Source organism: Motacilla alba, chromosome 15, assembly GCF_015832195.1.
Source record: "Motacilla alba alba isolate MOTALB_02 chromosome 15, Motacilla_alba_V1.0_pri, whole genome shotgun sequence".
Classification (NCBI taxonomy): domain Eukaryota; kingdom Metazoa; phylum Chordata; class Aves; order Passeriformes; family Motacillidae; genus Motacilla; species Motacilla alba.
In genome coordinates this window covers 6831655-6859506 of record NC_052030.1, presented here as the reverse complement: position 1 = coordinate 6859506, position 27852 = coordinate 6831655, and the positions used below count along the sequence as shown (strand labels likewise).

The following is a 27852-nucleotide window of genomic DNA, read 5'->3' as shown; positions in this document are numbered from 1 at the left end:
GCCCGCCCCGGCCCCGTCACACCGATTCCCCCCCCCATGGGTCCTCGGAACCGGCCCCGCTACCGGCCCTGTCACCGACCCCCGGTACCGACCGCCGGCGCGGCCCCTCCGCCCCCCGAGAAGCGTTTTTGTGGTCCCGTTTCCCCGGCGCTTTTCCCATCACCCCCCGCGCCATGGCGGCGGCCGCCCGCGTCCCGGCCCAAGATGGCGCCCGCGTGAGGGAAGGGGTGATGTGTGCGCTGCTGTTTTTAATGTGTTCAAGGGCCGCGGGAGCTCTCGGGCGCCAGGAGCGGCAGCGCTGAGGGGCAGATCTTAAAAAACAACCAGATCCTTCCTCTGCCGTCAATCTCATCGCAGCGGCCCGTCCGTGAGGCTACGGCCCCGCCCCGGGAGCGGCGCGCGGTGGCTGAGGCGGTGGCGGGACCATGGCGGAGGAAGGCGAGCGCTGCGACCCCGACCGCGACACGGCTCCTGTGGCGGATGGGGCTGAGCCGGACAGCCAGGCCGGGGAAAACCCCGCGGAGAGCCCCGACGTATACAGATACATTAAGGGAGACTTGTTCACCTCCGAGATTTATAAAGTAGAGATACAGAACCTGCCCAAATACATTGGGTTTAATGATGTGAAAAAGTTCCTCGCCAAGTACGGGCTCAATCCTCACAAGATAAAACTCTTCGGGAAGCAGACGTTCGCCTTCGTGACGTTCAAGAGCGAGGAGGAGCGGGACAAGGCCATGCGGGTGCTGCACGGCGCGCTCTGGAAGAGCCGCCACCTCAGCGTGCGCCTGGCCAAGCCCAAGGCAGACCCCATCGCCAAGAAGAGGAAGCAAGAAGAGGATTCGGAGCAGGGAGAGGCGAAGCGTCCGGCTCCCTGCGGAGAGGAGCCCCTGAGTAAGCGCATCGCGGATGTGGTGACCCCGCTGTGGAACGTGCCCTACGAGGCGCAGCTGGCCCAGAAGAAGCAGGAGTGCGAACAAGTGCTGCAGAAGCTGACAAAGTAATTCCTGTTTGTAGCGTAATGTGTACAAGACTTGGCCTTGTGATGGGATATAGCTAAATTCACACCAATTGATACCTCTAAACTGAAGTGAGTTAGAGGTAGGTCAAAATTCAGATCCCCTGTCAAAGTAATTACAAGATAAACTGCGATGCTACAGCTTAAAAGCTGTTCCATCTGACAAAACTTGCTATTCGTGTTCTTGGTCACCTTCAAAATATTGCTTAGTGAAGGGAATTCGTTTTTAAAGTCTGTTGTTCCATAAGCAGAAGGATGTTTGTGCCCATAAAAAAGCAGCATTGTCACATGGTGTAAGGGAGAATCAGTCTGCAGAGATGGCAAATTACTACTAGGATTTTCTCTTTTAAAATCCCCTCGAAATTTTATGCCTGGTCTTTGAAGATCAAAGCATCACTCCTGTCTCTTGCTGTCGACAAAACTGGCATTAATTATCGTGCATGGGTACGTTGATAAATCCAGTACATAACCATAATGTAACCAGTACATTTAACCCTTACTTTTTCAGGTTACAGCTCTTACGAAGTTGGAGAGGGTTTGCCTGTTAAAAAAATCTGGAAGAAACGCTCTTCCATGTGATAATCTGATTCTTTTTTGTGCCCTGTACAAAAAAGAAGTCTTGTGCAACGCTTGACCTCAGTTTTTCTAAATGTGTGCTTTACATTTTTTTGTTTCTGCTTTGGGCAGGGAAATAGGAAATAACAACAGAGCTTTATTACCCTGGTTGTTCCTGCAGAAGCAGAAGTTTAATAAATTATGTTGCCCAGTGGAGGGAGTGAAAGCATCACCCTTGCAGGTAATGTAATCTCAGGTAAAGGGTGGAACAGGGTTAATAAGCTGAGGGTTATGTTCATTCTTTGGTCTTGAGAAGACACTCGACAAACTGAGTATTTGACTTAGCTTTGTAATAAATGATGAATTTTGGTTGTCTTTCATGTAAATACTGTGTGGAAATATTAACAGGAAGCAGAAAAATTGATAACTGGATATTGTTATAACTTTAAAATGAATATGCTGTCTTTGTAAGCCTGTGTTGTAAGCTAATACATTCCTCAACAGAGGCAATATTTTGTTTTTTAAATAACAAGATTTACTAAAACCTTTTCAGTATTACTGTTAGTTCACACACATCAAAATCCATCAGTATTGTCCACATGAGCCAAATGTCCTGTGTCCATTTCCAAATGCATTTAACCACATGGGATTTTTTCCAGGAGAAACTTGGCATGTACAAATAAATGCTGTGTAAATATCTTACATGACTTTATTTTAAATCTAGACTGAATATCGCAACAAATGTGAGTTCTTGATTGGGATTGGTGTAAATCAAGAAGACAAAACTGTGGGTTGTCGTCTTGGCAAATATAAGGGTGGTACATGTGCTGTAGTGGAGCCCTTTGATACTATTCACATTCCTGCTATTGCCAAAAAAGTAGTAAAAGCTTTCCAAGACTACATAAGGTGAGCATAAGTAAAATGAGTTCTCCATAAAGGTTTTGATATCTTAATCAAAAATATTTATAAATGTAATTAGTGTTTGTTCTGAGCTGTAAGATCTAAGATGTACCAGTCTCACATTTTAGCAGTTCTTTGTTTCTGCCTTGTGCCTGCATCACGGGGAGTTCTGCCCTTGCTGCTGCTCAGCTGCTCACAGATGGGGCCAGGTACCAGCTGAACACAGCTTCATCGCAAGCAAAGGGATGTGTAGGTCTGTAGGAAAAAGGGTGTGCTACTCAGGAGCTTCCTCCACTAACTGTAAAAAAGCTCTCAGAAAAACACTTCTGAAAGGAGGAATTAATTAACCAAGGTCCATTGTTTTCTTGGATGAGAAGAATCATCCTACAGAAAGGAATGAACCAAAAGCTGCACATTTAAGCAAGAGTGCTTTTTTAGAAAAGGGGTGCATTCTTTAGAAAGCAGTTAAAGCCACAAAAATGGAACCTCAGAAGAATAGTGAAGATGGAAGATTTGACCTTGGTGTGAAGCAGAGAAGCTGATGAAAGCATTATAAAAAGTTATGTCATTCTCTGAATGCGGTGAGAAGCTGCCTCTTGCCTCTGTAATTTTGCATGGGTTAAAATGGGCAGGAGGATTGGGTGAAGGAGGGACAGGTTGTTTTGCTTTAGGAGATACTATCCATCAATCTTTCTTATTTGGAAGTCATTCTTTGTTTGACAAGTGAATGTACCCTCTCTTTGTACTTGGCATTTTTTCATCACTTCTTTTGATTCAATAAACTTATAAACAATAAACTGTTTAATGTTACACAAAGAAAGAATTCTGTGTGTGAGTAACCGAGCTTCTGCACGTTGCAGGTCAACTCCTTACTCGGTGTACAGCCCCGAAACCTACGAAGGGCACTGGAAGCAGCTCACGGTCCGCACCAGCCGCAGTGGCCACATCATGGCAATTGCTTATTTCAACCCTCAGGTATTTCACTGGATAGCTAATGGGCAGCCCAGGCTCAGCTTTAGAACTGCTTAAATTCGATTTTATGAATTGTGCATGCAAAACAGAAGAATTACTTGGTGTGGTTTAACTTCACTGCTCTAATTCTATTTAGACTAATCTGATACATGTAAATGAACAAGTAATATTCTTATGTAAAGCATACACTAAATCGTATCTTGAAGTCACTAAAATGATTATTCTCCCTTCTTTCACATGAAAACTTTAGAAATTGAGTAAAGAAGAGCTAGCTGACCTGAAAATCTCTCTGGCAAAATACTTCACAGAAGGGATGGGAAAGAGCAGTGGTGTTACTTCCCTGTACTTTGTGGAGGAAGGACAGAGGTGAGGGAGTTGACTTTGCTTTGGGGGATTTTGGTGGTGGCTGGATTTTTGATGTTTGCAAATTTCATAGCATTGTTTGTCTACTTCATAGAAGTAGCAGCAGTTCTTACTAATTCAAGTTACTCACCTTTGCCACAAGAGGCTCCTGAAATTTCCCATTCTCCGGGTAAAGGCAGTAAGAGTTTCCGTGGGTGAACACACTGGCCCTTGCTGCCTGTCCAGCTATAGAAGTGTTTACTGCAGCAGATGAATGTTTGTTGTTACCAAGTAACTTCTGCCTTTCTTCCCTATTTATGTGAAGTTTTCAATCTCCCCATCCTCCATGGAGCACAAGGCTCCACCATCTTCATCAGTGGTGGAGGTCCTTGCACACTCTGGGACATTAATGGCCAAGGAGAGTCTCCAAGAGCAGATGATAAACGGTACTGCTTAGGATGTGGCACTACGGTTTTTGGGATGATTACAGCTTTGGTAAAGATTGTAGCAAACATGTTTGTCTTCTTTTTTTGGTTTTGATTCCCCCTCTATTTTGTCTCCCCGTTCCTCCCCTTCCCCCAGGAAATCTCCCAATCTAGAAGACTTGCCCTTGGAGCATGTGGCTGGTGATAAGTACATCTATGAAGAACTCCTTGGCCTAAAATTTAGAATTTCTCCTCATGCATTTTTTCAAGTAAGGATGATGTGAAGCCGCTCATTTAACTGGATCTGCATGAATGCTCTGGGGCTTGACTAATGCTGTGGAACAAGACGTTACATACCTAGAAATTTAACCTTTTGTATGTTTGGTGTGATTAAATAGCAGTGTTACGTTTGGCTGTAAAAGCAGTGAATGACTGTAAGCTTGATGGGAGCACATTGAAAACAACTTCTTCTATTTACTAGTTCATTATAATTTCCCTCCTGCTTCATGGCAGCCTTTAAAACACTGAACATGCAATAATACAGTTCAAGAGTTTTGTATTACTAATCTTTGTTTGCTTTTCCAAAACTTATTTCTGCCCTTTCAACGCTTTAAAATGTGTTTTTAGCGTATAATGATTTGTTTATTAGAAACAAGGAAACATAAAACTAAGACTCATTAAAACATATTGATTGTTTATGAAGAAGTAGATCTATTGGAAACTTAATTCCCCAGGTGAACACACAAGCTGCAGAAGTGTTGTACACTGCCATTGGGGAGTGGGCACAGCTGAGCCAAGAGAGCACCGTGCTGGACATCTGTTGTGGGACAGGAACCATTGGGATTTCTTTAGCAAAGGTTGGCAATTTCTCTTCCTGGATAGAAGCTATTCTACAAGGCTACAAGGGAAGAAAATACCTAATGCATGTGAAATGCAACAGATTATATCTTAATTTTTTGAATTAATTTGTAATTGAGCTGCCTGCAGCTGTTTTACCACATCCTTATGAAAGCTCACCCTTAGGCTGAGCAGGCTAGGTAGGAGTTAAAGTTCCTGTTAATTGCTGATGTTATGAAAAATGGTTAAATTCACACGTACAGACCACAGAGGGAACTTCTTCCTTTGATTCTACAGAGAGTAAAGAAGGTAATTGGAATTGAGCTCTGTCAGGAAGCTGTGCAGGACGCCAAAGCAAATGCCCAAATTAATGGTGAGTTAAGCTGAAATGCTGAAGCCTTTGTTTGGTAAGGAGTTGCAGCCAGCTGTTCTTTACCTTATCTAAGCAGCCTGGAATTACATGTTGTTGATAGTGATCTTGTCCCGTAATCACTCTTGAAAACAAACACCTTGTTAGCCCATGAGATCAATTTTCCAGTTGAACAGCTTTTTTTTTAATTGAAAAGTAAAACATTTATTTCACTGTAAAAATGAGATGAAACCACAGCTACCCTCCTAAAGAAAGCATTAACATAGCTGGTGTTTGTGAGCTTTTGCTTTAGTCCAGATAGTGGAAGATGCTCGAATTACTGTTCTTTGGATGGTCTGGAGTCAACAGTGATTGTTTAAATTACACTGATTCCAGGGTACACTAAACAATTTGGAGTTTCTGAGGCATCAAAACTTAACATCCAAGGTAAAGGACTGAAAGCTGCTTTGACTAGACAAGTACACCAATAACATCTTTTCTTTTTCTTACAGAACTGAGTAATATTGAATTTTACTGTGGGAAGGCAGAAGATATTGTTCCTTCCCTAATGAGCGTTTTAGCGCCTCAGAACCTGATCACGATTGTAGATCCACCACGAGCAGGGCTGCGTAAGTTCACCAGGGGTTTAAGTCTGTTCTCTTGATGGGTGTTGGGTGGGAAGCCAAAGAAAACACCATTGGGATAAACTAGGTGGAGGCTTCAGGAAGGGCTTGGAGCAACACTGCAGCAGTTTTGTTCATGCTGAGTAGAACCTGGCATTTTTCTGTGGGGCTCTCGCTGCACACAGAACCAGTAAAAGCTGTTGTGGTTTTATCATCTAGATTCCAAGGTAATTCTTGCCCTTAGAAGAGCTGAACATCTGAAGAAGCTCATCTATGTCTCCTGCAATCCTAGAGCTGCAATGAATAACTTTGTGGAGTGAGTGTTTCTTACATTGAATTGACTTACTAAATGTGGTAAGAAGAAAAGGAATGTTTTTTTGAGGAGGGGGTACCATTGCTAGATTTTTATTTGCAAGCCATGTTCCTTGAGGCTTACCTTTCACCAGAAACAGCTGGAAGCTGCAGCAGCTGGCTTGGAATGGTATTGCCCAATACACAAGTCATAACAGAAATACTGGGGGTAGTGAGTAGGGCTATCATGGAGTTGAGGCTTAGGGAAGAAAAACCTCTCTGAGAAGAGCGGCAGGAAGGAGCATGTACTAACGTATCGATTCATTTCTCCCTGCTCCTCGTTCCCTTCCCCGTCAAGCCTGTGCCGGGCCCCTTCCAACAGGGTGAAAGGAGCCGCGTTCCGGCCCGTGAGAGCCATGGCTGTGGATCTGTTCCCTCAGACCAGGCACTGTGAGTTACTGATCTTCTTTGAGAGGGTGGAATACGCCAATGGCAGCTCTGCAGCAGCAGCTGCTGCCAGCGAGAGCCCAGAGGGCATGGATGGCAGCAGCCCAGCAGCCACTGAGGGGAGCCAGGCAGCTGCTGCCCATGGGGACTGCAGTCCAAATGAGGGCTCACCTTAACTCCTGAGAGACTCTGCAGAAACTGCTTTTGCTTTTTAACTGCATCAGTAACATCACTCCTGTAACATCCAGGTAATAAATGTCTGTACAACAGAGTAATTGCAAGGCTTCCAACTTATTTCATCATCCCCATTTGAATTAGGTTTCATTATCATCGATTCCCAGAAGGGTGTGTGTTGGAAGGGACTGTAATGATCATCTCATAACCACCCCTTTGCCATGAGCAGGGACACCTTCCACTCAACCAGGTTGCTCAGAGCCCCATCCAGCCTGGCCTTGAACACTTCCAGGGACAGCATGTTACAAACGATTAGCCCAAATCCTGCTTTTCCCTTCCTGCCTAGATACATACATACATTTATATACACACACCCCCAATTCCCAGAGCACGTCATCTTGCTACAGGGACCTGGACCTACCTGTCAGTACTTCATCATGCTCTGCCTCCTGTCAAAACTGTGCCATGTTTTTTCAGTATGCAAGTTAAGATGAACCCTTTCAAAAATAATTTACTTGCTAAATCTTTGTTAGGAGTAACAAACTCAGTCTAACAGAAATGCTACACTTTCCACAGTTGAAGTCGGTCTTACTCTCAGACCAGCGTCAATGCCAAGACAATAAAGGCTGTAAGTTTCCTGCACCATACTGCCAAAGCTGAGAGGACTTTGCTCAAGGCACCCTCACCACTGAAAAGTGAGAGCCAGAACTGAACTGTACCAACACCAGCACCTCACACTGCACTGCCAGTGCATCCACTGGGGGTGAAAACAAACCTGGCTCAAGAGCTCCACGAGCTGCTCTCCAGTCAGGACTCGCTGCCACCAGAGCCTGAGCAGCTGCCATTAAAGGACTCTGATCCACACTGCAGAACAGACAGCAGCACTGTTGGAGGAGAGACCACCTTAAATCTCAACTTTCTTCTAATACACATTTAAGATGGCCTAACAACAACAAAAAAATTCTGCTACAGCCCATGGCTGTGCTGATCCCACACCTTTGCAGGGTTGGTACCTGCACCCAACAGACCAAAACCAGCACTTTGGGTTCTAACATTTCCAGCCTTGCCACAGCTTAAGTAAAAATATAAATCCCAATTCAAAAAAAGTAACTTAATCTCATTCCAACTGTTTAACCATGTAAACATTCAATTCCTCACCAAAAAAGTAATTCAGTATTTCCATAATCAACGAGGCTGCACTGATCTAATTTCTCTTGAAAAATACCTAGAGACTTGAAGAATAGGAGTTCCTCTCTCTATGTATGCTGACACTATCATAACACTGATCACACTGGCACATTTTATAATATCAAACTTTATTGCTCGAAACTAATTGTCTGAAAAATACACATGTAGTACTCAAAGACCAAACACAGAGGATTACATGATTGTGCAGAAAGAAAGCAAGCAGAGGCTCAGTGAAAATGAGGCTTTATAGTTGTACCAATTTAGCACTGGCACCAAGCAACTGCACCCAACACAACTCAAAACAGCAACCATTGGTACCTGCTGGGGCGCTAAGGATGAGCTTTGTTTTGTTTTCCCATGTTCTCAGATACACACTGAAATACTGCCACCGAGAATTTTATTTGGTTAATAACAGCATGGCTTCTTGCACTTCACATTTCTTCCCACAAAGTTAGGAGGCTGTCACTTCCTGAATTTCACTCCAGAACCAAAGTACAGTTTAGTGAATTAATAAGATAATCATGATGCTTTTAAATACTTGGACGTTACAAATATTATTTGTATAAAGCCTAACAGCATCACAGGAGAATGGAAGTTTACATACAACAGTTAAGTTTATGCATAATATTCTTTCCAAAGTTCTGAGTACCCAACTAATTCAGTTTTGTCTAATAAATATGTTTAAAAAAGCTGATGACTGGTGTTTCAGTAGGTAGCATCTGACTAGTCACAGTAAGTTTTCCGTCAGTACCGTGAAGATTTGAATGCACACGAATTTAATCCTTAAAGTCAATATACCACACTTTTGTCGAGAAGCACATAATATATGCAAAGCAAAATCTGTCTAATCCCCAAAGGATGGAACAGTTCTTAAAAATACACTCCATCCCTATAAAAATACCCATCTTGCCCTGGATATAGAAGGGATATAGAAGGGATAAATAACAAGTATCAGTGACAAAAGCAGCAGTTTTATGCATTCATACAATCAGATCTAAACCTTTACAGCCGATTACCTAGAAAACACACAAGAGTTACAAGACAAGCTTAGGATACATCTTGAATCACACTGTAAGTGTTCATGCAGAAGCTGAAGTTAATGCAATGGTCTATCCTCTATCACAGCAGCTCGTGCTTATGTGCAAATGCAAGACTGTTACACTCCAAACAATAGTAAACATTAAAACACAAGAATACTTCACAATGACATAAACAGCAGTTACGTTGTTTGTTCCAGCAGTTATTGCGCTATTTTCTGGACATCTCTCCAGTTAAAGGCTGCAGCAAGGTCTAATACCATCTTTTTATGTTTGTTTTTGTTTAGAATGCATAATATACGTTCTAGGCTTTGGTTCACAATGAAATCTCTGATGTTTTAATTAAGGGCAACGGTCACCTTGTGATTCTGATAGTGGCAGACTGAGGTAATACAGCAATCCTCTTAAAATTAATGAAAACAAATTGGTAAGTGAGGCATCTATGGATATTCTGCAGGTGACCTGCAAATGCATTGACATTCTGATTTCAGAAAAATAAAAGTATCTACAAGGGTGATTTGTCTTTTACAGTGCCATCCAAGTACAGATTTTTCTGCTGAAAACACAAGCTGAAATAAAACCTATCTAAGACTAATACATTTAGGCATAGAAGGTAAAAGCCCTGTCTTTATGAAAACAGAAAAGTCCCAATAAAAACAATGAAAAGAGACAAACAGCAATCACTGCTTGTCACTACTGCACCAGTATTATATACCCTTCAAAAGATGGAGATTTATTAAAGCTATACAAAAAAAAAGCAGAGGCAGTGTTTTTTGTGTTGTTTTTTTTTTTTTTCAGACAGGCCACTTCTTTAAATAATAGTTTATATATTGTCTTCCAACTACCCGTATCCTGTTGTAACAGGATTACAACTCATGGAACTAAAAAGCTAAATATAATAATAAAAAATGTGTGGATTCATATTTGCAGAGACCTCCAAGCATATAATTTAAACACAGAAACAGGTAAGACTCCATGACTCCTCCTGTTTAACCTCTAACATTATATGCAACACATTAGAGAACACTAGCTCAAAATATAAATTAAAATCCACCTATTTCCAAAGTCAAGTGTGATGTGTGATGTTAAAAGGAGGTCTTACAATACTGATGCCAATATTTTTAAAATCCAGTAGGCACTAAATTCAATATAATGCAGCACTCTCTATATAACATGGTAAATTAAAAAAACAAAACCACACCAAAATCAGATTAAAAACAAAACACAACAAAAAAACCCCTCAAGCCCCCGGATCCCTGTCAATGTAAGTACCAGGAGCTGCAGCAGGTACAGAGAACTGACCTTTCATTCCCAACAGGAGCAGAAGGAGTGTGAAAATGGAGCAGTGCAGCTCCTGGATAAGTCACTGCAGCCCTGCCACCAGCTTGGCTTTCGCTCTCTTCTTTAAGACCAAACCAAAAAATGGTTGCAAGAGAAGAGTTCCTGCAGTCAGCCAGTGAGCCCCGTGTGAAGAATGAAAGCCACGAAGCAGCGCTTTCACACAGCCACACTATTTCTTTTGTGCTTGGCTTAATAAAGCCTCAGATGACACAGTGAGTACTGCCTGTTTGCCAGGATTGTATTTCAGAGTAGTTGCATATTTGTGATTTCCTCATTTTTGAGTATAACCGGTTATGGTCTCATTCTACTTATTACTCTACGTCATATTCCAAATCTACATTCTAATTTTCATTGCAGAAGTTACACATTTTCTTTAAAAACTAAAAATGTAATTAAAAAAGTAAAAAAAAAACTTAAAAAAAATCTAAATTGCTGCAGTTGGACTTAAAGGTTGTGTTGATTTTTTTTCTAAAGTCTTTGCTTTTATGGTGCAAACTAATTAAGACTTAACTGATCAAGTCAGATGCAATCTGACACCAAACAAATGAGAAATTGTTTTATTGCTGGGAAAAGGGAGTGAAAAGTCATTGGCAAAATATTTTCAGACTATCAACCATCATCAGCTGCATTTTGGCTCCAAGCTTTGAAAACAGCCTTTCAAATTACAGTTTTTATTTCAATCATGTAAGTGGGGCCATATTTTCCCTGTTCAACTGATCTGTAAACTAACACAGACTCTTTTCTTTTAAAATAAACCCCAGTAATTTTGAATCTCCAACCTGTTACTCTTAACACTACCAGGTATTCTTGTTCTTTTCAAGTAATAACAAAATCTGCATATCCTCTAATCTCAAATAACTAAGCCTGGCAGGAGACAAGAAACAAGACAAAAAGAAACAGCGTTACTGGCCTAATCCTATGGCATTAGAAACATTGCTCATCACTTTCCTGTATTTGTCAAAGTGTCTTATCAGTGCATATTATTATGTGCTGAAATGCAACAAAACTTCACAAAAATAGTTCTAGGCATGTTCATACAAGAAGATGTACATATACTTCTTTTATATATACATATATATGAATGTGTATATATATAATATCAGCTTCAACCTGTACATAGATATTCTGAATTTCATACTTAAAATACATCCACTTCAAACAACATGGATGGCTTTCCAGGAGAAAGTGCTTGATTGGTTTTATCCTGTGTGAACATGCCTGTCCTCTGTGCATCTGCCCCAGTAGAGATCTTTATGATCAATTCTTTAAACGTACATATCTCAGAGGTATTAAACAAGGAAAAAAAAAACCAAAGAAAAAGAAACTAGGAAAAAGTAATATTGCCCTGATGATGCAAAACGAACAATGCATAACTGAAGCAGCTTGGATTTTAAAAGTTATCTTGCATTCTGCAGCAAACAATTTTTAAATAATTGTTGAAAATCTAGTTCCTTCGTTTGTGTTATTGCTCCCCACTTGCACATTTTCTCATTAAACATCAACAGTACAGAGAGGTTCACTGCCAGGTTGAGCTGATTCCACTATTGTCATCTTGGGTTTCTTTCGGGTTTCCTCCTAAAAAAATACAAAACAGCCCCCACCACACAGTCACAAAGAGAACAGAATCATAAAACAGTTAAAATTCTGAACCACTTTAGCCAAACATGTGAGTTGTTGCAAGAGGCTAACTAGGGCTAATGTTAAATGTACAGAAGTAGGTAGAATCAAGTTATGAGCCAGTTTAAAGACAGCATGACATCCTCCCCAGAAGTAGACTCCCAATTAAATTTTGAAGAGCTCTCTTTACTTAAAATACCGGGTAAAATAAGAAAAAACCCCTGATCATTGGCACATGTGACCCATGACATTCATGCAGTTTGTAAATACTGGAGAGTATATACTCACTCTTTCCTGTGCCAGTTTTTTCATTTCTTCCTGTAACTTGTTCAGGATGTGCAGATTTGGCTTGTTCTTTTTGGCATACTGCTGAAGTTCTATCACACTTCTATCAGAGGTTTCCTGTTCAACAGAATCATGAGCAACTTTTTTTATGGAAAAAAAATAACGTGGAGCAAAGTTTAGTCTGTTATATTTCTGTAGTTTAGCCTGTAGTTAGTTTACTTCCTTAAGTAGGAACATCTACTTCCATGAGTGAGTTAAACAGGTTCTTCAATTTTGACATGGGAGATACAAGATTAACACAAGATTAGTTATTACTGACAATGAAATCCAGGCACCTTAAAAGCTTTGTTGTAACTTAATCTACAAATCCAGAAAAATCCAGAAGCAAAACTCCAGTCACAGGGTACATTATACTCAAACAAAGGCTGCTCACCTGTTTGACCAGCTTGCTATTCTCCCTGCCATACATTCGCAAGAGAGAGCCCCAGTTTTTCACATGTGGATGCAGTAGCTGAAGGATTTTCTGAGAAGCCAATTGCTTCCCTACTCTTTTATTTTTACCTGTAAAAATAACCATGGAAGTGTGTCAATACCAGCACATTACGTGATGATAGCCACAAATACTCACTTGAGCTAGTCAAAGCTGAGATAGCAGAGAAGAGTGCAAGCACCCAACAGGCTGAGTGCCTGAACAGCACCCTCAGAATGGACAGCAAAGGAGAACAGCAAGAGAGGAAGAGGAGATTCACACATGACACCAATTGTGGTACTTACACCAGCCTCGCACTGTGTGCTTGCCACAAGTCATGACATATTCACTCTTCTGATTTTTCCCAGGAATCACTTCAAACTTTATGGATGTATCACCCATTCCGTGGTTTCTTAAGCACAAACAGAATCAAGATCACATACTAAGTAAAACTACAACCAAGCAAAGTGGTTGCAGTTATCATCTTGGACAGTCATTGCAATGAAATTAGATCTATCAATAATAAATGTCAATGCATTAATTAACAAATTTTTTTTTACATCAGTAACTTGAGTTAAACGAAAAAGCAACCCTGTATGAGAGAAAACAAAATACATTTGACCAACGAGTACATCCTGATCTCCAATGAGGCACGAACAGCAATGTGAATTAAAGAGGACTCAGCATTAAGCAGCTCGGCCCCCACCATGTGTCTCTCAGGCCCAGGGAGCTCAGCAGCTCAGGCAGGGTCACTGACAAACACCAGCAAGGGTCCCGAGCCAACACCTCACCCCACGCACGGGTCCCCACGCTGCAGCCTTACCTTTTAAGGCACTCATGGAGAATCTGATATGGAGACAAGAGTCCAGCTTTACTGGTGAGTTCATATACCCGTGAGTCCTCAATACTGATATGGTTAAAATACTGCAAAGGAATTGAACAGGGCTATTGTGCTTTGTGCAAGTAAAACCCTAATACTGTCCTTAAACCTAATTTCTCCTTTGCTACATAAAACCAATTCTGTTGCTCTGTGCTTAGTACTTCAAAAAGTGCTTTTATCCCATTATGGATTTAAAAACAACATCATTAAAACTGTCACACCTAATCAAACATTTGCCGAGAGAAATTTTAACTCCAATCTTATGTTATTCAATATGTACATAAAATGACAATCTTATGAATTCTTTATCATAATTTCTCCCTCAGGACAAGGTTATTTTAGCAAATTATGAAACTCTATTTACCAAAATGCTGTGGTTTACTAAAAGAACAGAACAGCTATTGGCACATTTGGTATTTTATTTTAAAAGAATGGAAAAAATTGTCTGCATTTCCTTAATGACCATTTCAGTAGTGCAGGGCATACAGTACAGTTAAAGCAAGGATACAAACAACTCCTGAATATTACTTCATTTTAGAAAACATTGCTTTCAGGCTGATCATGGATTTTTCCTTTACTTCTCACTGATGGTACTGCTGACCAATGAGCCATTTAATTCTCCTAGTACCTGAGAAAATAGCACAACTCTCCTCTTAAAGAATTTTTTCCTTGGATTTTCTCAAATGTCACTGCCCAAACTATGGGATTTTCACTGGCTGGTAATAAAAACAATCTCAGAAGCCTGAGCACTTCTTACATGGTGTCCTAAGAAGATCACACAAAACCAAACAGCACCTAGCTCTGAACATTTCCTGGCACCAACCAGAGGATTCTGGAAGGCAGGGCAGTACAGGCAGCCTGGTGCCTTGGAAACTCTCAGGTGTTCAGTAAGTGACCTGTTGGTCAATAAAGAACCAGTTCTCGGCATCAGAGTAAATTTTCTGATCTATTCCAACAGAAAAAGAAGTATTTTCTTTACCCTAAGTCTTGCTCTAAATGGAGGATTTTACACTTCCATTTGACTGAGAAAACAATCTTACTAATTTTCAGTAATATTTCTGATATTAAATGTACAATGTTTTAAAAACAAACTCAAATGATGCCAGCCAGGAAGCATGAGCTCAGTACCTCAAGTTCTTGACTGTCTTTGGGCTTCTCCTCAGAGGTTTGTTTAACAAAGTCAGGAATAAGGATTTCCAGTGTAGCTCGAGCTGCAAAAAGTGATTAAACATCTTGATTAGGTTTATTTTAAACTAAAACATCTAATCTAAAAATTGTCAGGCATTTTCTTCAGGTAAGAAATTTATTCACTTACACTTGTCAAGGGAAAAAAGTTCTACTAGTTCAGCTTGATAACTAATTAAAATAAGAAGAAACTACTTTTTAGAAGTGCCTACAAAAGGAAAAATATTCTCATCTCATTTTCCAAGTGACATAGAGCCAGCCAAACCCCAGTACTGAATCACTATGGCCCTCGGAACCTGAGAATGGTACAAAAAGCAAACAGAAACCATTCAGCAGCTGGTACTGAGAAAGAAAAATACGTTACCAGCTTTATTCTTGGCAAGTTTTTTGCTGCTGGCAGTTCCTGCCCCATAGGTTACTCCATCAATAATCACTGAGGCTCCAAAAGGTTCACTTGGGTTCTCTGGAAATGAAGGAGGAAAGTAAAGAAAGCTTTTTAGAACTCCTGACATTCATGAAATATCACCACTATCAAGATTTGTTTTCTTCAATTCAGCCTCAAGAGGGATGAAAATGGTTTATTCTTCGTGAAGACTGAATAATTGTTCAACAGAGTTTTCCATTAACAGACTTACCACCATATACTCGACTCTTCCAAATAAAGAACTTAAAATATTTTAAGAGACCACTGGTAATCTGCCAGAACTCAAATACTAATTCCAAATTTTTTACATCATGGTGTGAATAAAAGAGCTACACACTCTGATATAGAAATTTCATTTGTATTATATACTGCATATGCAGGAATAGCATAATTCTGAATAATTATAAGGTACCCTCAAAAACCCCTAAACAAACAGGAAAAGGAAGAATTAATGGAACATACATTATACCACTTAGTGAAAAAACCCTAATAAAATAATTTAAAACCCCTCAATATTAACCTGATTCCAGTTCTATTTTTCATATATGCAACATCTTTGGATTCTTGATTAAGCATCAAGACCAGGATAGAGTTGTTTAAGGAAACAGACTTACCACATTCAAAGAAATTGTAAACAGGGCGAACCTTTAGGACTCTTTGCATATATTCATGCAAGATGCAAACTTCAGACTTCCCATTGGGATTAATGACAAACTCTGCAAAAAAGACAGGAAGAAGTGAAGAAGCCCATTAGTTCCAGTCTTTGAAAGGTAATTTCTGTTACAAACAAATCAATACTGAGCAACACTCAGCAGTAACAAGAGCTGAAGGTAGTCATTACTTACCAGAACTGTAACCTTAAATAAAAATATTTTTGTTTAGAAATTAGTCTTTTGAATAGGAAGTATATTTTGAAAATATTTTTCCTTTCCTACGTAATATAAGATGGGTCAAAGAATACAAAATACCGGATCAGGAATTAAGTGGACTTATTACAGGATTTTTTTAATTTTCAGTCAAGCTCAAAGCTGCAATTAGCCTTCAACACAGCTGACCTGAACTGCAGCTAGAGCAGCTCACCTTTCTTTATGGGTGCATCCTGCACAGACAGGGTGATGAGTTTCTGGTTGGCCGGCAGGATGGGCCGCTCGGACTCCGCCTGCTTCCGCTTCATCTCCCGGTTGAACTGGCGGCGCTCGGCCCACGTCCGGAACTTCTTGACAGTCACTTGTTCAAAGTCAAAACGCTTTTCCAGATAGCGTCTAAAATCTTCCAGATCTGAGAAACACAACCAAGTTACGCTCTCTGCTTCACCACGGAACAAGCATTAAGTTCTCTATTTCCACTGTATTAAACAAGCTGTAATTATTTTCTTACACTTGGAGCAAAAGGTTAAAGATGCTGTTTTGGACTAACAAAAGTAATTTTGAGTTGTCCTATTATATTAAATTAGATTAAATGCAAAATGTTAGTGCAAACCAGAAAACAAAATAAAACAAAACAACATTCTATTCTGTCACTTGATTTTACTAATCCCTAACCAGCATTAATACCCAACATAATTTGCAACAAAACACCAGTAACTGGTCTGCTTCAACATCTCATCACCTCCCCTGTACCTGAAGCAAGGCACACAGTGAGTACAGTAGCTGTGGTTTCAGCCTCAGTTCCCTGAAGCCAAATCCAACTGCTGCTGCCTACCTATCACATCGTGTACCATGAAACACTGTACAGTGATGTTCCATGAACTCCATGGGTATCTGCAGCCTCTGTGCAGAATTTTACACACTAAATTCACATACACAGTACCAAAAGATTGCCCCCTTTCAGTACAGCTGCTTCTCCTTTATAGGATAGTCTGCAAATATAATCAGCAAAAATAACGAGCAGCATCCACAGATGTAGGCAAACAAAAGCAAGCTGCTGGTATCGTTTCCTTCCACAAGGAATTCCAAATGCAAGTCATGCTTATACTCAATCACCCAGTATCTTTTTCAGTGTTACACAACAGATCCTATGTAAGGAGAGACAGACAGGTGAACTCCACGTGGAAAAGTAAGTGCTTACTGGCTTGAACTTTGCAGCTAAATCTTGATGATTTGGGTTTTGGGTTTTTTTTACATCTTTTGGCATGGTTTTTGGACTGGACATGACACATGTAATGACAAGGACAAGTTTTGTGTCTGAGCACTACAAAGACAAATGGCAGCCTATGACCTATAGCAATACTCCGAGCAGCAGAAATCTACGTGGATGGGATTCTTGGGTACGCAGATGTGATCAGATGCAGTAACTAGCACGTGAGCTTCCTCTTCAAGTTCCTCTCCGCTGGGTGGTGATTTTGGCATGACATCTTTAGACAACTTTTTGTGAAGAGGTATTTGCATGATTAGTCTGCCAGACTTGTGCAAATACAGAAATACAGTTTAACTCCATCATTTATCTTAAGAGATCATCCTGAAAATAGATATAACTCAGCCAATACAGAGAGTGCACAGAAAAGCCTACTTGAGGAAGTCACATGAAAACATTTGACAACAGCAAATGAACACACTGACATAACTGATTCTTACATTGAGATAAAGTCTACAGAACTAAACTACCAAAATGTTTACTTTTTTTTTGTGTAAAACCTTTCCATGTGGACTCTCAAGGCTTCAGGAAAGATTATAATTCAGCAGCCAAATCTGGAATAAAATTTCCCAAATGCCATTACCCCAACTCAAGTCAAAAAAAGACTACTTCCCATACATACCTACAGATTCATCTTTACATACTTCAACTTTGGCCTTAACTTGTCCCAAAGCTCCTTGTGCTGCATCTCCCCCAGAAGGGTCTTTGTCATCTAAAGGCCCAGAATCAGCAGCAGTGGAATCTGGTTCTTCTGTTTGGCAGTCCAGTTCTGAGGATTTATCTAGATGCTTTACAGGTGATACCTCCCCATTTGGGGTTATGTCATTGTTTTGTTCCCTCTCCTCATTTTCCTTCATTTTTTTGTAATGAAAGCAGGGAATGCTACTAAGGGGAGGATCATGTTTCTGCAAATATAAATAATACAGAAGGTTTCAGTATCTTAAGGTCAGCAAAAGCAAAACTCAAACTCTAGAGATGCAAGCAAGATGGAAGCTATTTGTATTCAGTCTAGGCTCAAGCTCTTCTTTGGTCAGTAGTCATTCTACTCAAGAGCTGAGCAGGGCCACTCCTGGGGAACCTTCACACTGTGCCACTGACACAATCCTGCTGGTTCAGCTTCAGACTACAGTCTGTTCAGCTACATGCAAATACTGCATGCTTTCATAAAATCCACTGAGCTTTCCCCTGAGGCATAGGCCCATGGCATTAAATCCTATTTCTGCAGATTCCTAGGGTGCAAGAATGTCACAGCTTTACTTCTGCAAACATGGACCATAAGCCACAGCTCAGACTAATTTACAGCTACAAACAAATGATGCCTAGATATAGGTCATGGTGCAAAAAACCCCCAATTCTGCAGCCACACTAGAAAAGTGAAGGCACCAAACAAGATAATCTCATTCACTTTAACTGCCCAAACAGAAAAACAAAGCACCTAAGAAAAATCATATCAGATTTTCAGACACAAAAAAAAAAATTCCTTTTCAAGGATCTTAATTCAAACACTGGAAACAAGCCTGCCAAAGCAGAAAAATAATCAACTGCTTACAGGAACATATCTGATTTTTTAATCCTAGTAAAGTATTTTAAAAATTGACAGCTCTCACCCTTATGCTTCCTGTTCCCAAAAAATAAGGTCTAGACCAGGTAACAACTCTAGATTCTCTGTGCAGATATACAGGAATGCCCGAATTATGGAATGTCATGATCCATCCATCTGGCAAAGGTTCTGTAGGAGGGCGGCCACGACCTTTAAAGCAAATAATGGCTTTAAACTTGGATAGACGGCTTAGAAGAATAGAAATAAAATCCAGGGTTTTGTTTATTGCTTTTTCTGTCCCAAAGAATAAAATGGCACTGAAACAAGATTAATAATGTTTTGTAGAGAGATGCTGTTTTAATAACAAGGTAAATGCCTCTAATCCAGACTAAGTCCTGCAAAATTACAGATTCCATGACGTTCTCAACTAAAGGCAATAGTAGCAATAATTTTTATATAGACTGATTTGTTTGTTTCATCACTGAATTATCTTTTCTTTAGTCTTTTTATACTTATCACAAGCACCACTGGAAAGTATTTACTGGAAAAGTCATACTTGCTTCAGAAACAACTTCATTTTCCATTTAAATTTTTCACTTGACACTCAGGAAAAAATTTGCATCAAAATAGCACTAGATTCACAGACCCAAACAGCCAGCAAAGGGCTCATCACTAAGCCAAGGTCTTATGTCTCTCTAAATCACAAATCAGAGACTATTCATCTTTGCTGGAAGTTTCCTGGCCATCCTCTGTTACTATACAATTCTGAAGCAAAATTTTTTTTATTTTTTTTATTTCAGAATACAGTGAAGCTGTAAAACACTCCTCTAGTGCATGTTTAACTTTTAATTCTTATTCAGAATATTTTCCATTACATTCTTCTGGATGGGTTTGTGTTGTCAGCTTTTCTTTATTAGTAGTTTCTAACACAATGAAATTGGATAAATGTAAGCCACTGACTTTTCCAGTTATTATATTTAACCTAGATTGCATTCACAGAGATCTCACATGGGGCAATTTCAACAGCAGAAGTTACGTAACTGAAGCAGGAAAAAGGCCAGAACACCCAGAGACAAAAGCCCTAGATCACCCTTTTTCACCTCATTATTTTACACAAATCCACACACTAAATTATATTCTTACTACATAAAGTAGATCAAAAGCAAAAGTCAAATTCACTGTTTAAGAATGTGAAAAATCACATTCCACAATAGGAAGCCTCCCAACAATAAAATTCTCCAACACATCAACAATTTCACACAAACTGCTGTCTCACACTCTGCTTGTTGCTATACTTTCGTTCTACAGACACGAGCCATGAACAGGACCTACACTTATTAAATGCACGTTAACTTACTCTTCAGTACAGTTTTAATTTTGGTCATCATTGGCTGCACGCTTGTCTCTCCATCAGACTGGTGATCACTTTCACCACCGTATTTCTCATTATCTAGTCTCCTTGTTTTGGGTGCTCGAAGACCCTCTTCCAGCAGAGCATCCACATCATTATCAAAGTCATCCTGAAAGAGACTTCATCAGACACTATCCTTCTGGGCCTACCAACCTCCCTTTTCCCTTGCAAAGAGAGAGCAGACATGTTTATAAGCACTTCCACACAGAGAGAAACTAGAAATTTCCAATGATTCCAATAAAAATACTGAAAAGTAAGAAAATAAGTTTGTGATGATAAAATGAACTGCAATTGTGTGAGAAGACTTTTAAAGGCTGTTTTTACAGAAAACCATAGAAGCTGCAACACAACTCAGAAGTTTGACTAAAATAGTTTTACAGTTTCTCAGCCAAAGGCCTGTCTCTAAAAATTCTGTGGTTTTGACTCATGTACTGCACACTTCTAGAAGAGATTATTTCTTTGCATATTTTTTCTAGCCACTTGGAAACCTCTTACCCAGCAAAGACGTGTGGATTTACTTACCTCATAGGAGAAATTCAAGGTTTCTTCATCCACTTTATCTCTTTGAACGATTGCTTTAGATGTGAACCCTCCTCCTTCTTCATCTATTTCCATCAAATTGTCGGTAAAGTCTTCTAGCTCATCCAGAACTGCAAATTCCACTCTCTTTTCCTGATCAATATCATTTTCATCATCCTTCTTGTCATCACTTTCACCCCCTATCCCTGCAGCTTTACCATTATTACCACCGAAAGGACAAACATGCAAATCCCCATTGACATTATTAACACCAAACTCTGTATCTGCCTTATAATCCTGCTCAACTCCAGTGTACAGAACTTTCCTATCTTTGCTTTTGCAGCTTTCTGTAAAGCTAACACTAATCTTGACATCCTTCAGTAACTTAAGATCTGGGGTGAACTTGCGAACTGACGGTGCGTGACGAGCAGTTCTCGGGCTTTGGTCACTACTGTTGGGGTCTATGATAAGACGACTTTTGTAGCAGGCAGATCCCTTTGTGAGCAGCTGCGTTCTGCAGAGACTGTGCGTGTCCCCAGCAGGGGTATCTGACTGTCCATCACCACCAGAGCCAACGTCCATTACCTCTGCGTCACTGGACGTTTGCAGGGGAGGCGGTGGAGGCTGTTCGTTGGGCGGCAGAGGTGGGCGGCAACTGTGATTCTCCACATTCAATTCTCTTGCAGGTTCTTTAGGGAGGGGTGGTACATTTTCATAGTTCTCCATTTTTAAAACTACTGTTTTCTAAAAAAAACCAATGCTTTAATAAATGTTTATCCCTATATTCCTAACATGCGTTAAGTCCATCAGGATTGGTTTATCATGTCCTATTCAATATGCAAACACTGATGATTCAGTTAAGCTGACTACATTGTTCTTTTCATTAATGTAGACAGCTTTCAGAATCACTGTCTCAATTATTGGAAATCACAATGCATTCAGCTTAAATAGCTGAAGACTAAGAGTGCATCTTCACTGGACAAGCTGGTCTCCTTTTCTTCTTTCAACCTACAAGAGGAAACAAAACAAAACAAAACAATTGTCAGAGGAAAAAAATGGAAATGGTATCCCAACCAGAAAGAAAACCTGTCACTCTTTCTAGCATAAATTTCAAGTAGAAGAGTGACACTTTTACAGTGAGAAAAGCAGGGTACCCAGATACCATCCTGAATGAGGCCAAAACTAGAGTGCCTTTTATTGCTTTATAACTTTTATTGCTCGAGCTGCACACCAGCACAAAAATTTACTACCACAATTGCCTTTCTGATTAGTTGACTATCTCTGCTTGGTTAGCAGGCAGGGCATTAAGCATGACAGCCTAAAAACTGCATTTTGGGGAAGTTCTCCCATACTCTGAAGCAAGCTGGTATCCAAGCCATACTTACCCACACAGCAGAAAGGATAATTAGCTTACAGTTTAAGACAATCTGCAAAACCAACAAGATTTTAAAGACTATGGTCATGCTTTTGAAAATTTAAGTTATCAGCTACTTCTGAAATCTCACAATTTACTAAAATATCACAGAAAATTACTCTCTAGATAGCCAGCTATTAGACATTTGATCTTGTATTTTGCACTATTATGGAACTATTTAGTCATTATGTCCAAGGAATTCAGGTTCAGATACATTGCATTAAAGCTCAAATCAATTTTGGAAGGTATTCAGAAGCCAATGTTTTAGGGAATTTAACCTGGAAAAAAGGAAATTTTACAGGGCATGGGGAGTGTTTGTTTAAGGCTTATTTCTCACATTAGGTTGTTCTTTCTACCATGTCTATGATGGCTTCTTCAATTATACTTTTGTCATCTCTGCAGGACCGTAAGCACCTGGGGAAAAGAAGGATCATCTCTTACCTGCTTATTTTGGTTTCTCCAAGTCCCTCCATGCCAGCCCAAACTAGGCTTAAATCTTCCTACAAGCTAGAAATGAAGCACTGCCACACTGTCCCAGGCAGCCAGCTGGATGAATCTGCTCTGTTTAAAGAACTCCCAGCTAGCACACAAAGTCTTCCCAAGCATTTTGGAAAGACAAGCTCCAAGATCTCTCATGCTGCTGTCTAACACTGAAGGCAACAGGGAAGAAGGTCTGGGTTGTCATGAGGGACTTGGAGAAACCAAGGGTAATTCTCTTGTGTATCTAAGCCAGCCCAGGCAGAACAAACCAACAGCAATATCCAAACTGGGGCAAAGCACAAAGCTGGGAAACAGAAGTTGTAATGGGATCAATTGAAATTCAGCAACATACAGAAGTTACCTACCTGGAAGCTGGAAGAAAGCAGAGCAAACTCTAGCAAACTCTATAGAGCAAACTCTAATACGGCAACAAAGCAAGTTTTGCTGGGGCAGCAGAGAAATTCACATTTTGTGGTGGTTTTTGATGTGTGTTTTGTTTAGGGTTTTTTAAACCTATCAAAATTGTGACACATCCAACATGCTGAGTTTGACATGCATTATAAAATTACTAAGGAAAAGAACTGGTAAGAACTCTACAATAATCCCATCTTCTCTGATACCAACACATTATTTCTCAGATTGAAAAATGGCTCATTCATCAGTAAGACAAGCAATTCTATACATCTAAATCCATTCCATCCTACAAGATGACCATACAATGACCCCAGCAATGAACAATTCCTTCAACTCTTCAACAGGTTCTGAAATGTATAATGTAGAGAACTCCCCTAGAGATATACTTGTCAATAAGTTTCCTCTTCTTCAGATTAAAAAAGCAAAAAAAGAAGTGAATGACAAATTATTAAATTCTTCACAGTAAATCATCAGTGTCTTAATTCTGAACAAAAAAATCAAGTCACAGCATGAGTTCAGTAACTCCTAGAAACTAAATGCCTAAGTCATCTTATTTTTCCATCTTAAAGAATCTTCTAAAGACTCTTGAAAAGAACAAGCAGAATTCACATAGAAATGGAATACTGAAATCAGCACTCTAGAATTTGAAAGAGCAAAACATTCCCTTGTGTTCAAAGAGCTCCTTGGTCCCACATGGAAGACATATTTTTGACAAGGCTAAGACATGATTGTGAATGCCACTTCCAGACCCCTGATCCATGTCCTGCTCCTATGCTGAAGTGTTTTAACCCCACCAATGTCAAAACATAACTTAACCTTTACCTGCCCAGGGCTAGTTCACTGATACAACACCTCTGCTCTTAGCAGGAAAGATGTCTCGTTATTCTATTCAAGCACTGGTAACAATGATATCCTTGTTGTCTTCCCTTTCTCGCTGGCTGTGAAAGGATGAATAGCTGAATGATGAACAGCAAATCACAGCCAGGGATTGTCTGCTCCCCAGCACACACGGGGTCAGGAAAAGTACTACACCAAGATGGGTTCAAAGGAGCTTTCTCCATTTCTAGCCACAAACCTGACACATCCCTAGGGTAAGATAACAATCTGGTAGTGATGCCAAAAAGATTTTTGCTTTTTATACATTTTTCATCTATTTGCAGCTCTCTAGACTACTATTATATAGTTATATAGCTCCTTAATTAACTCTGGTACTTTTCCTACCCTTTCCCTTAGATTTTAGAACAATAAGCCGACCTTCTAAACACATTCCTGGAATATTGTTTAGTCTAATTCTAAGTAGGGGAGCTACAATACGACATAATAAGAAGTGGGCAGAGAACCCTTGGAGCAACTCCAAGGGGCTGACCCAGGGATGGGTTACTGGGGCAACTGAATCTCCTGGATGTACCTGTTATACCCTAATTAATTAACCCTATAACAGTAGAACTCTGTTTCCAGGTGTGCCCATCATGACCAGACACCTGAAAGCTTCCAAAGAAAGGTCTGTTTGTTACTATTCTAACACTAAAAAACAAGGAGTTTTTTTCTCTCCTTTGGTTATGGGTAACAGCAGCTGAACAGCTCCAGTGGGCTGCAATACCAGCCTGCAAGCCACAAAAAGCAAGGCAGCAGCAGGGGAACACAGGTCCAATTCCCATCTACTTCCCTGCCAGCTAACATTACAATATGCCCTTTATATCAGGGCTGGGAAAAAAAAACCAAAAAGCCAAAAAACAAAAAGCAACAAAACCACTGAGCTACCAGGTATTGGAAAAGACAGAAGGGAGAAAAGGCAGTAGGATGAGTTAGATGAGCTTGTAGGTTACAAACAGCCAAACGGGCCTTAGACAAGGGAACATAACAGCCACACACATAAAGGCTCAGCACACCGAGTACACCCATCCATAAGTCAGTTTCCTATTGTCATCCTTCTCTGAATTGTTCTGAAATAACATTTTATTCTCCAAGGCTCCACCAAGTTCCATGAACAGTTTCCATAAGGATTCCTTCCAAAGAGACAGAACACCATTGGCAGCTGCACCAGGCAGTTCAAACACTGAAAACATGAGGGCACAGCTCATCACCAGCACATGGAACTTCCACATTTTTAACTGCTTACTCTTAGTTTAGATGATAATTTAAAAAAGTTTCATGCCACAAAGTACACTAAACAATGCAAATGGGGGTGGCATATAAATGTAATGTAGCAAACTGCATAGGTCCCTAAGAAAGCAGAGTAAGCTTAGCCTCATTGTCTTACAGATGTCCTTTAAATGCAGAAATTAAAAAAAAAACACCTTTGTTTAGTAAGTAACACTGCCCATTCCCACGATCAGACAGAAAGGGATGGGAGAGAAATACACAGAGAAAAGGGAATCCTTTTTCAATGCAGAAAAAACCCAGAGTCTTAAAATTTGGATCCAGCATTGCCCAAACTCAAAATTTTCTTCAGTTTTAGCAGGTCAGCAGTCTAGAAATTAATTTAATAAAGAACATATTTCCTTTACAAATACACGTAGCTGCAGCAATGAACAGCATACCACAGATTCTCTCTTCAAAAAATTACTTTTGAAAAGAAACTGTGTCAGAGACTGCTTACCTCACATTCAGTGAACCCCAAAAGGAAGAGTGGCTCAGAGCAAACTGTCCTCATTTGCTAACCAAACACAGTCCTCATCCTCCAGCCACAAATGGCAACTCAGGTGCTGATCCGTTAACCCATGTCAAAGTAACTCCCCACTCACAGCCATCTACCTTCTTCTCATTATATCTAGTGTGTCTTTTCAACACATACAACTCTAGAAATAAGTTACTTCTATCTATCACCACTGCTAAAAAAAAAAACCCACAAGCCCCAAACAAAACCTGAAGAGACCGGATTTATTTTCTTTAAACCAGAATAGAAAGTACCAAAAGAAAATATCCTTGAAAATAATACTACATGTACTACATGTAAAAACTCACTATCAGCTTTAGCGTAGAAAGATTCTGAACAAAACAGCCACTTTGTGTAAGTCAATCATCAAGGGCAGTTAAGAAAATGCAGCCAGAGCCCAACAATAACATTATCGGAGGGAAATACACGGCTCAAGAACTTCTCTAGTTCTTAACACTTCATTCCATTTCAGAACGAACATCATTTTGGAAAGCCATCCCCAGAAATGGCAAAACAACAGTTGCTTTTAGAGCTTGAGCAGTTTTCTGGCAGGGTTTAGATGGCTTGATTAATTATGTAAGACAAGAAATTGATTTACAAAAGGCAAAAATCAGAGCCTAACAAAGAGAAAATATATTCTTCCTTTCCCATCAAATGTAAGCTTCTTACTTACTTTTTCAGCCTTGAAAAGAAAAACAACAGACACAAGGAACTAAAATCCCTTCTCTTCCTCTAAAAAAGCAAAACAATCTTAATAATCAAAAGGAGCTGCCTAGCGACCCAACTTCTCATCCAGAATTAAAAACAGGAGCTCCCAAGCTTAATTACTTTAACAGAATAACCACTCAAATCACAAAACAAAAATAAAAGACCTAATTCCAAGACCTCTAACTCGCAATCTAATGGAATAAAGAAATGTGTTCACCCAATTCCAGTTTATGGTCGAGCAACGCCTGGGTATTCAGGTCTCAGCGGGCAAACAAACTTTGCAGACAAACCCGAAGCCTAGGGAAAGGAGGTAAAAAAGAACGAACTGTTTCCAAGCAAAAAAAAAAAAAAAGGTGACGAAAGCTGGGAGAAATAACCTTTCAGAGGCTGAAGGAGATAATTTGCTATTAATAGAAAAAACACATTAGAAGAATCCTGAGAGTTACAGAGACATCGCATTACCTTCGATACACCAGAACTAAAAAAGTCCCTGTGCGCCCGCACACGCGTTGGAGCCTTTTCTTGCCGACTGCGCTGCGGACCGAGCCCCGCTCCGGGCCCGTGTACAAAGGGCTGCGAGCGGCGGAACCCCCGGGCCTCCCTTCGCCCGGACACACCCGGAGCGGAGGCACGGCCGCAGCCGGGAGCCCCCCGCAGCCCGGAGCAGGAGGCCGAGGGCACAGACATGGCGTTTCCTTCCCTCCCACAATCCCGGACGCGATCCCACAGCAAAGCGAGTAGGGAGGTGGCTGGGGGTAAGCGAGAAACGAAAAAAAAAAGTCCCCCCAAACGCAAAACAACCAAAGAAAAATCCCGAACAAAACAAACACCAGCTCTGAGCAGAGGCCGCTCAGGCCGGGCGCAGGGGAAGCGCCGCACGGCAATACCCGCCGGGCAGGGCGGCGCCTTGCAGCGGTGGGATGTCGGTGCTCGGGGAGAGGCTCCTCTGGGCTCCGCGCCCGGGGGCCGCTCCGGGCAGGCGGCAGGAGCGCGGCGGGCCCGCTGGCGCTGCGGCCTGTGGGGCGGAGGAGTTGGTGTCCGCGCGGGCCCGCCCTGCCCGTCACCCCGCGGGGCCCGCACCCACCTGGGCCATGCCCGGCGGCCCCGCCGCTCCTGTGCCGGGGCTGCGGGTGAAGGCGAGTCCGGCCGCCTCACGATCGCCGTCCCGCACTCCGCGCTGCCGCCATCTTTAAACGCCTGCGCTGGGCCCCTCCGCTGCCC

At 40.8% G+C, this 27852-nt stretch overlaps 2 protein-coding genes across 4 annotated transcripts; one reads left to right on the top strand and one right to left on the bottom strand.

Annotated features, from left to right (window-relative positions):
• Positions 1–26: 26 nt before the first annotated feature.
• TRMT2A (tRNA methyltransferase 2 homolog A) lies at positions 27–10392 on the top strand. Its single transcript, XM_038151894.1, has 11 exons — positions 27–997; positions 1703–1811; positions 2295–2476; positions 3331–3445; positions 3693–3808; positions 4367–4478; positions 4944–5066; positions 5344–5419; positions 5908–6024; positions 6238–6334; positions 6668–10392. Exons 1-11 carry the CDS (start codon positions 426–428, stop codon positions 6930–6932), a joined length of 1884 nt encoding a protein of 627 aa, XP_038007822.1. The 5' UTR covers positions 27–425; the 3' UTR covers positions 6933–10392.
• Positions 8233–27852, bottom strand: DGCR8 (DGCR8 microprocessor complex subunit). Of its 3 annotated transcripts, none has more exons than XM_038151891.1 (14): positions 27716–27852; positions 20963–21967; positions 20387–20549; positions 19097–19239; positions 18112–18394; positions 16437–16634; positions 15971–16072; positions 15297–15395; positions 14876–14958; positions 13691–13791; positions 13173–13279; positions 12832–12959; positions 12402–12515; positions 8233–12071 (listed from the first exon to the last, which is right to left on the bottom strand). In XM_038151891.1, exons 2-14 carry the CDS (start codon positions 21683–21685, stop codon positions 11988–11990), a joined length of 2328 nt encoding a protein of 775 aa, XP_038007819.1. In that variant the 5' UTR covers positions 21686–21967; positions 27716–27852; the 3' UTR covers positions 8233–11987. The 3 variants fall into 3 exon arrangements, with proteins under 3 accessions (XP_038007819.1, XP_038007820.1, XP_038007821.1); XM_038151892.1 differs by lacking the exon at positions 27716–27852 and adding an exon at positions 27094–27229; XM_038151893.1 differs by lacking the exon at positions 27716–27852 and having other exon boundaries at positions 20963–22224.

Excerpts from the sequence above, each read along its gene's own strand:
- TRMT2A (XM_038151894.1), top strand. The coding sequence starts at position 426 with ATGGCGGAGGAAGGCGAGCGCTGCGACCCCGACCGCGACACGGCTCCT. Across the intron at positions 4,479-4,943 it reads CTCCTCATGCATTTTTTCAA|GTGAACACACAAGCTGCAGA; the intron begins GTAAGGATGATG and ends TTAATTCCCCAG. Across the intron at positions 6,025-6,237 it reads TCCACCACGAGCAGGGCTGC|ATTCCAAGGTAATTCTTGCC; the intron begins GTAAGTTCACCA and ends TTTATCATCTAG.
- DGCR8 (XM_038151891.1), bottom strand. The coding sequence starts at position 21,685 with ATGGAGAACTATGAAAATGTACCACCCCTCCCTAAAGAACCTGCAAGA. Across the intron at positions 19,240-20,386 it reads AATTAAAACTGTACTGAAGA|GTCGTGGCCGCCCTCCTACA; the intron begins GTAAGTTAACGT and ends TTTGCTTTAAAG. Across the intron at positions 12,516-12,831 it reads ATAGCAAGCTGGTCAAACAG|GAAACCTCTGATAGAAGTGT; the intron begins GTGAGCAGCCTT and ends TCTGTTGAACAG.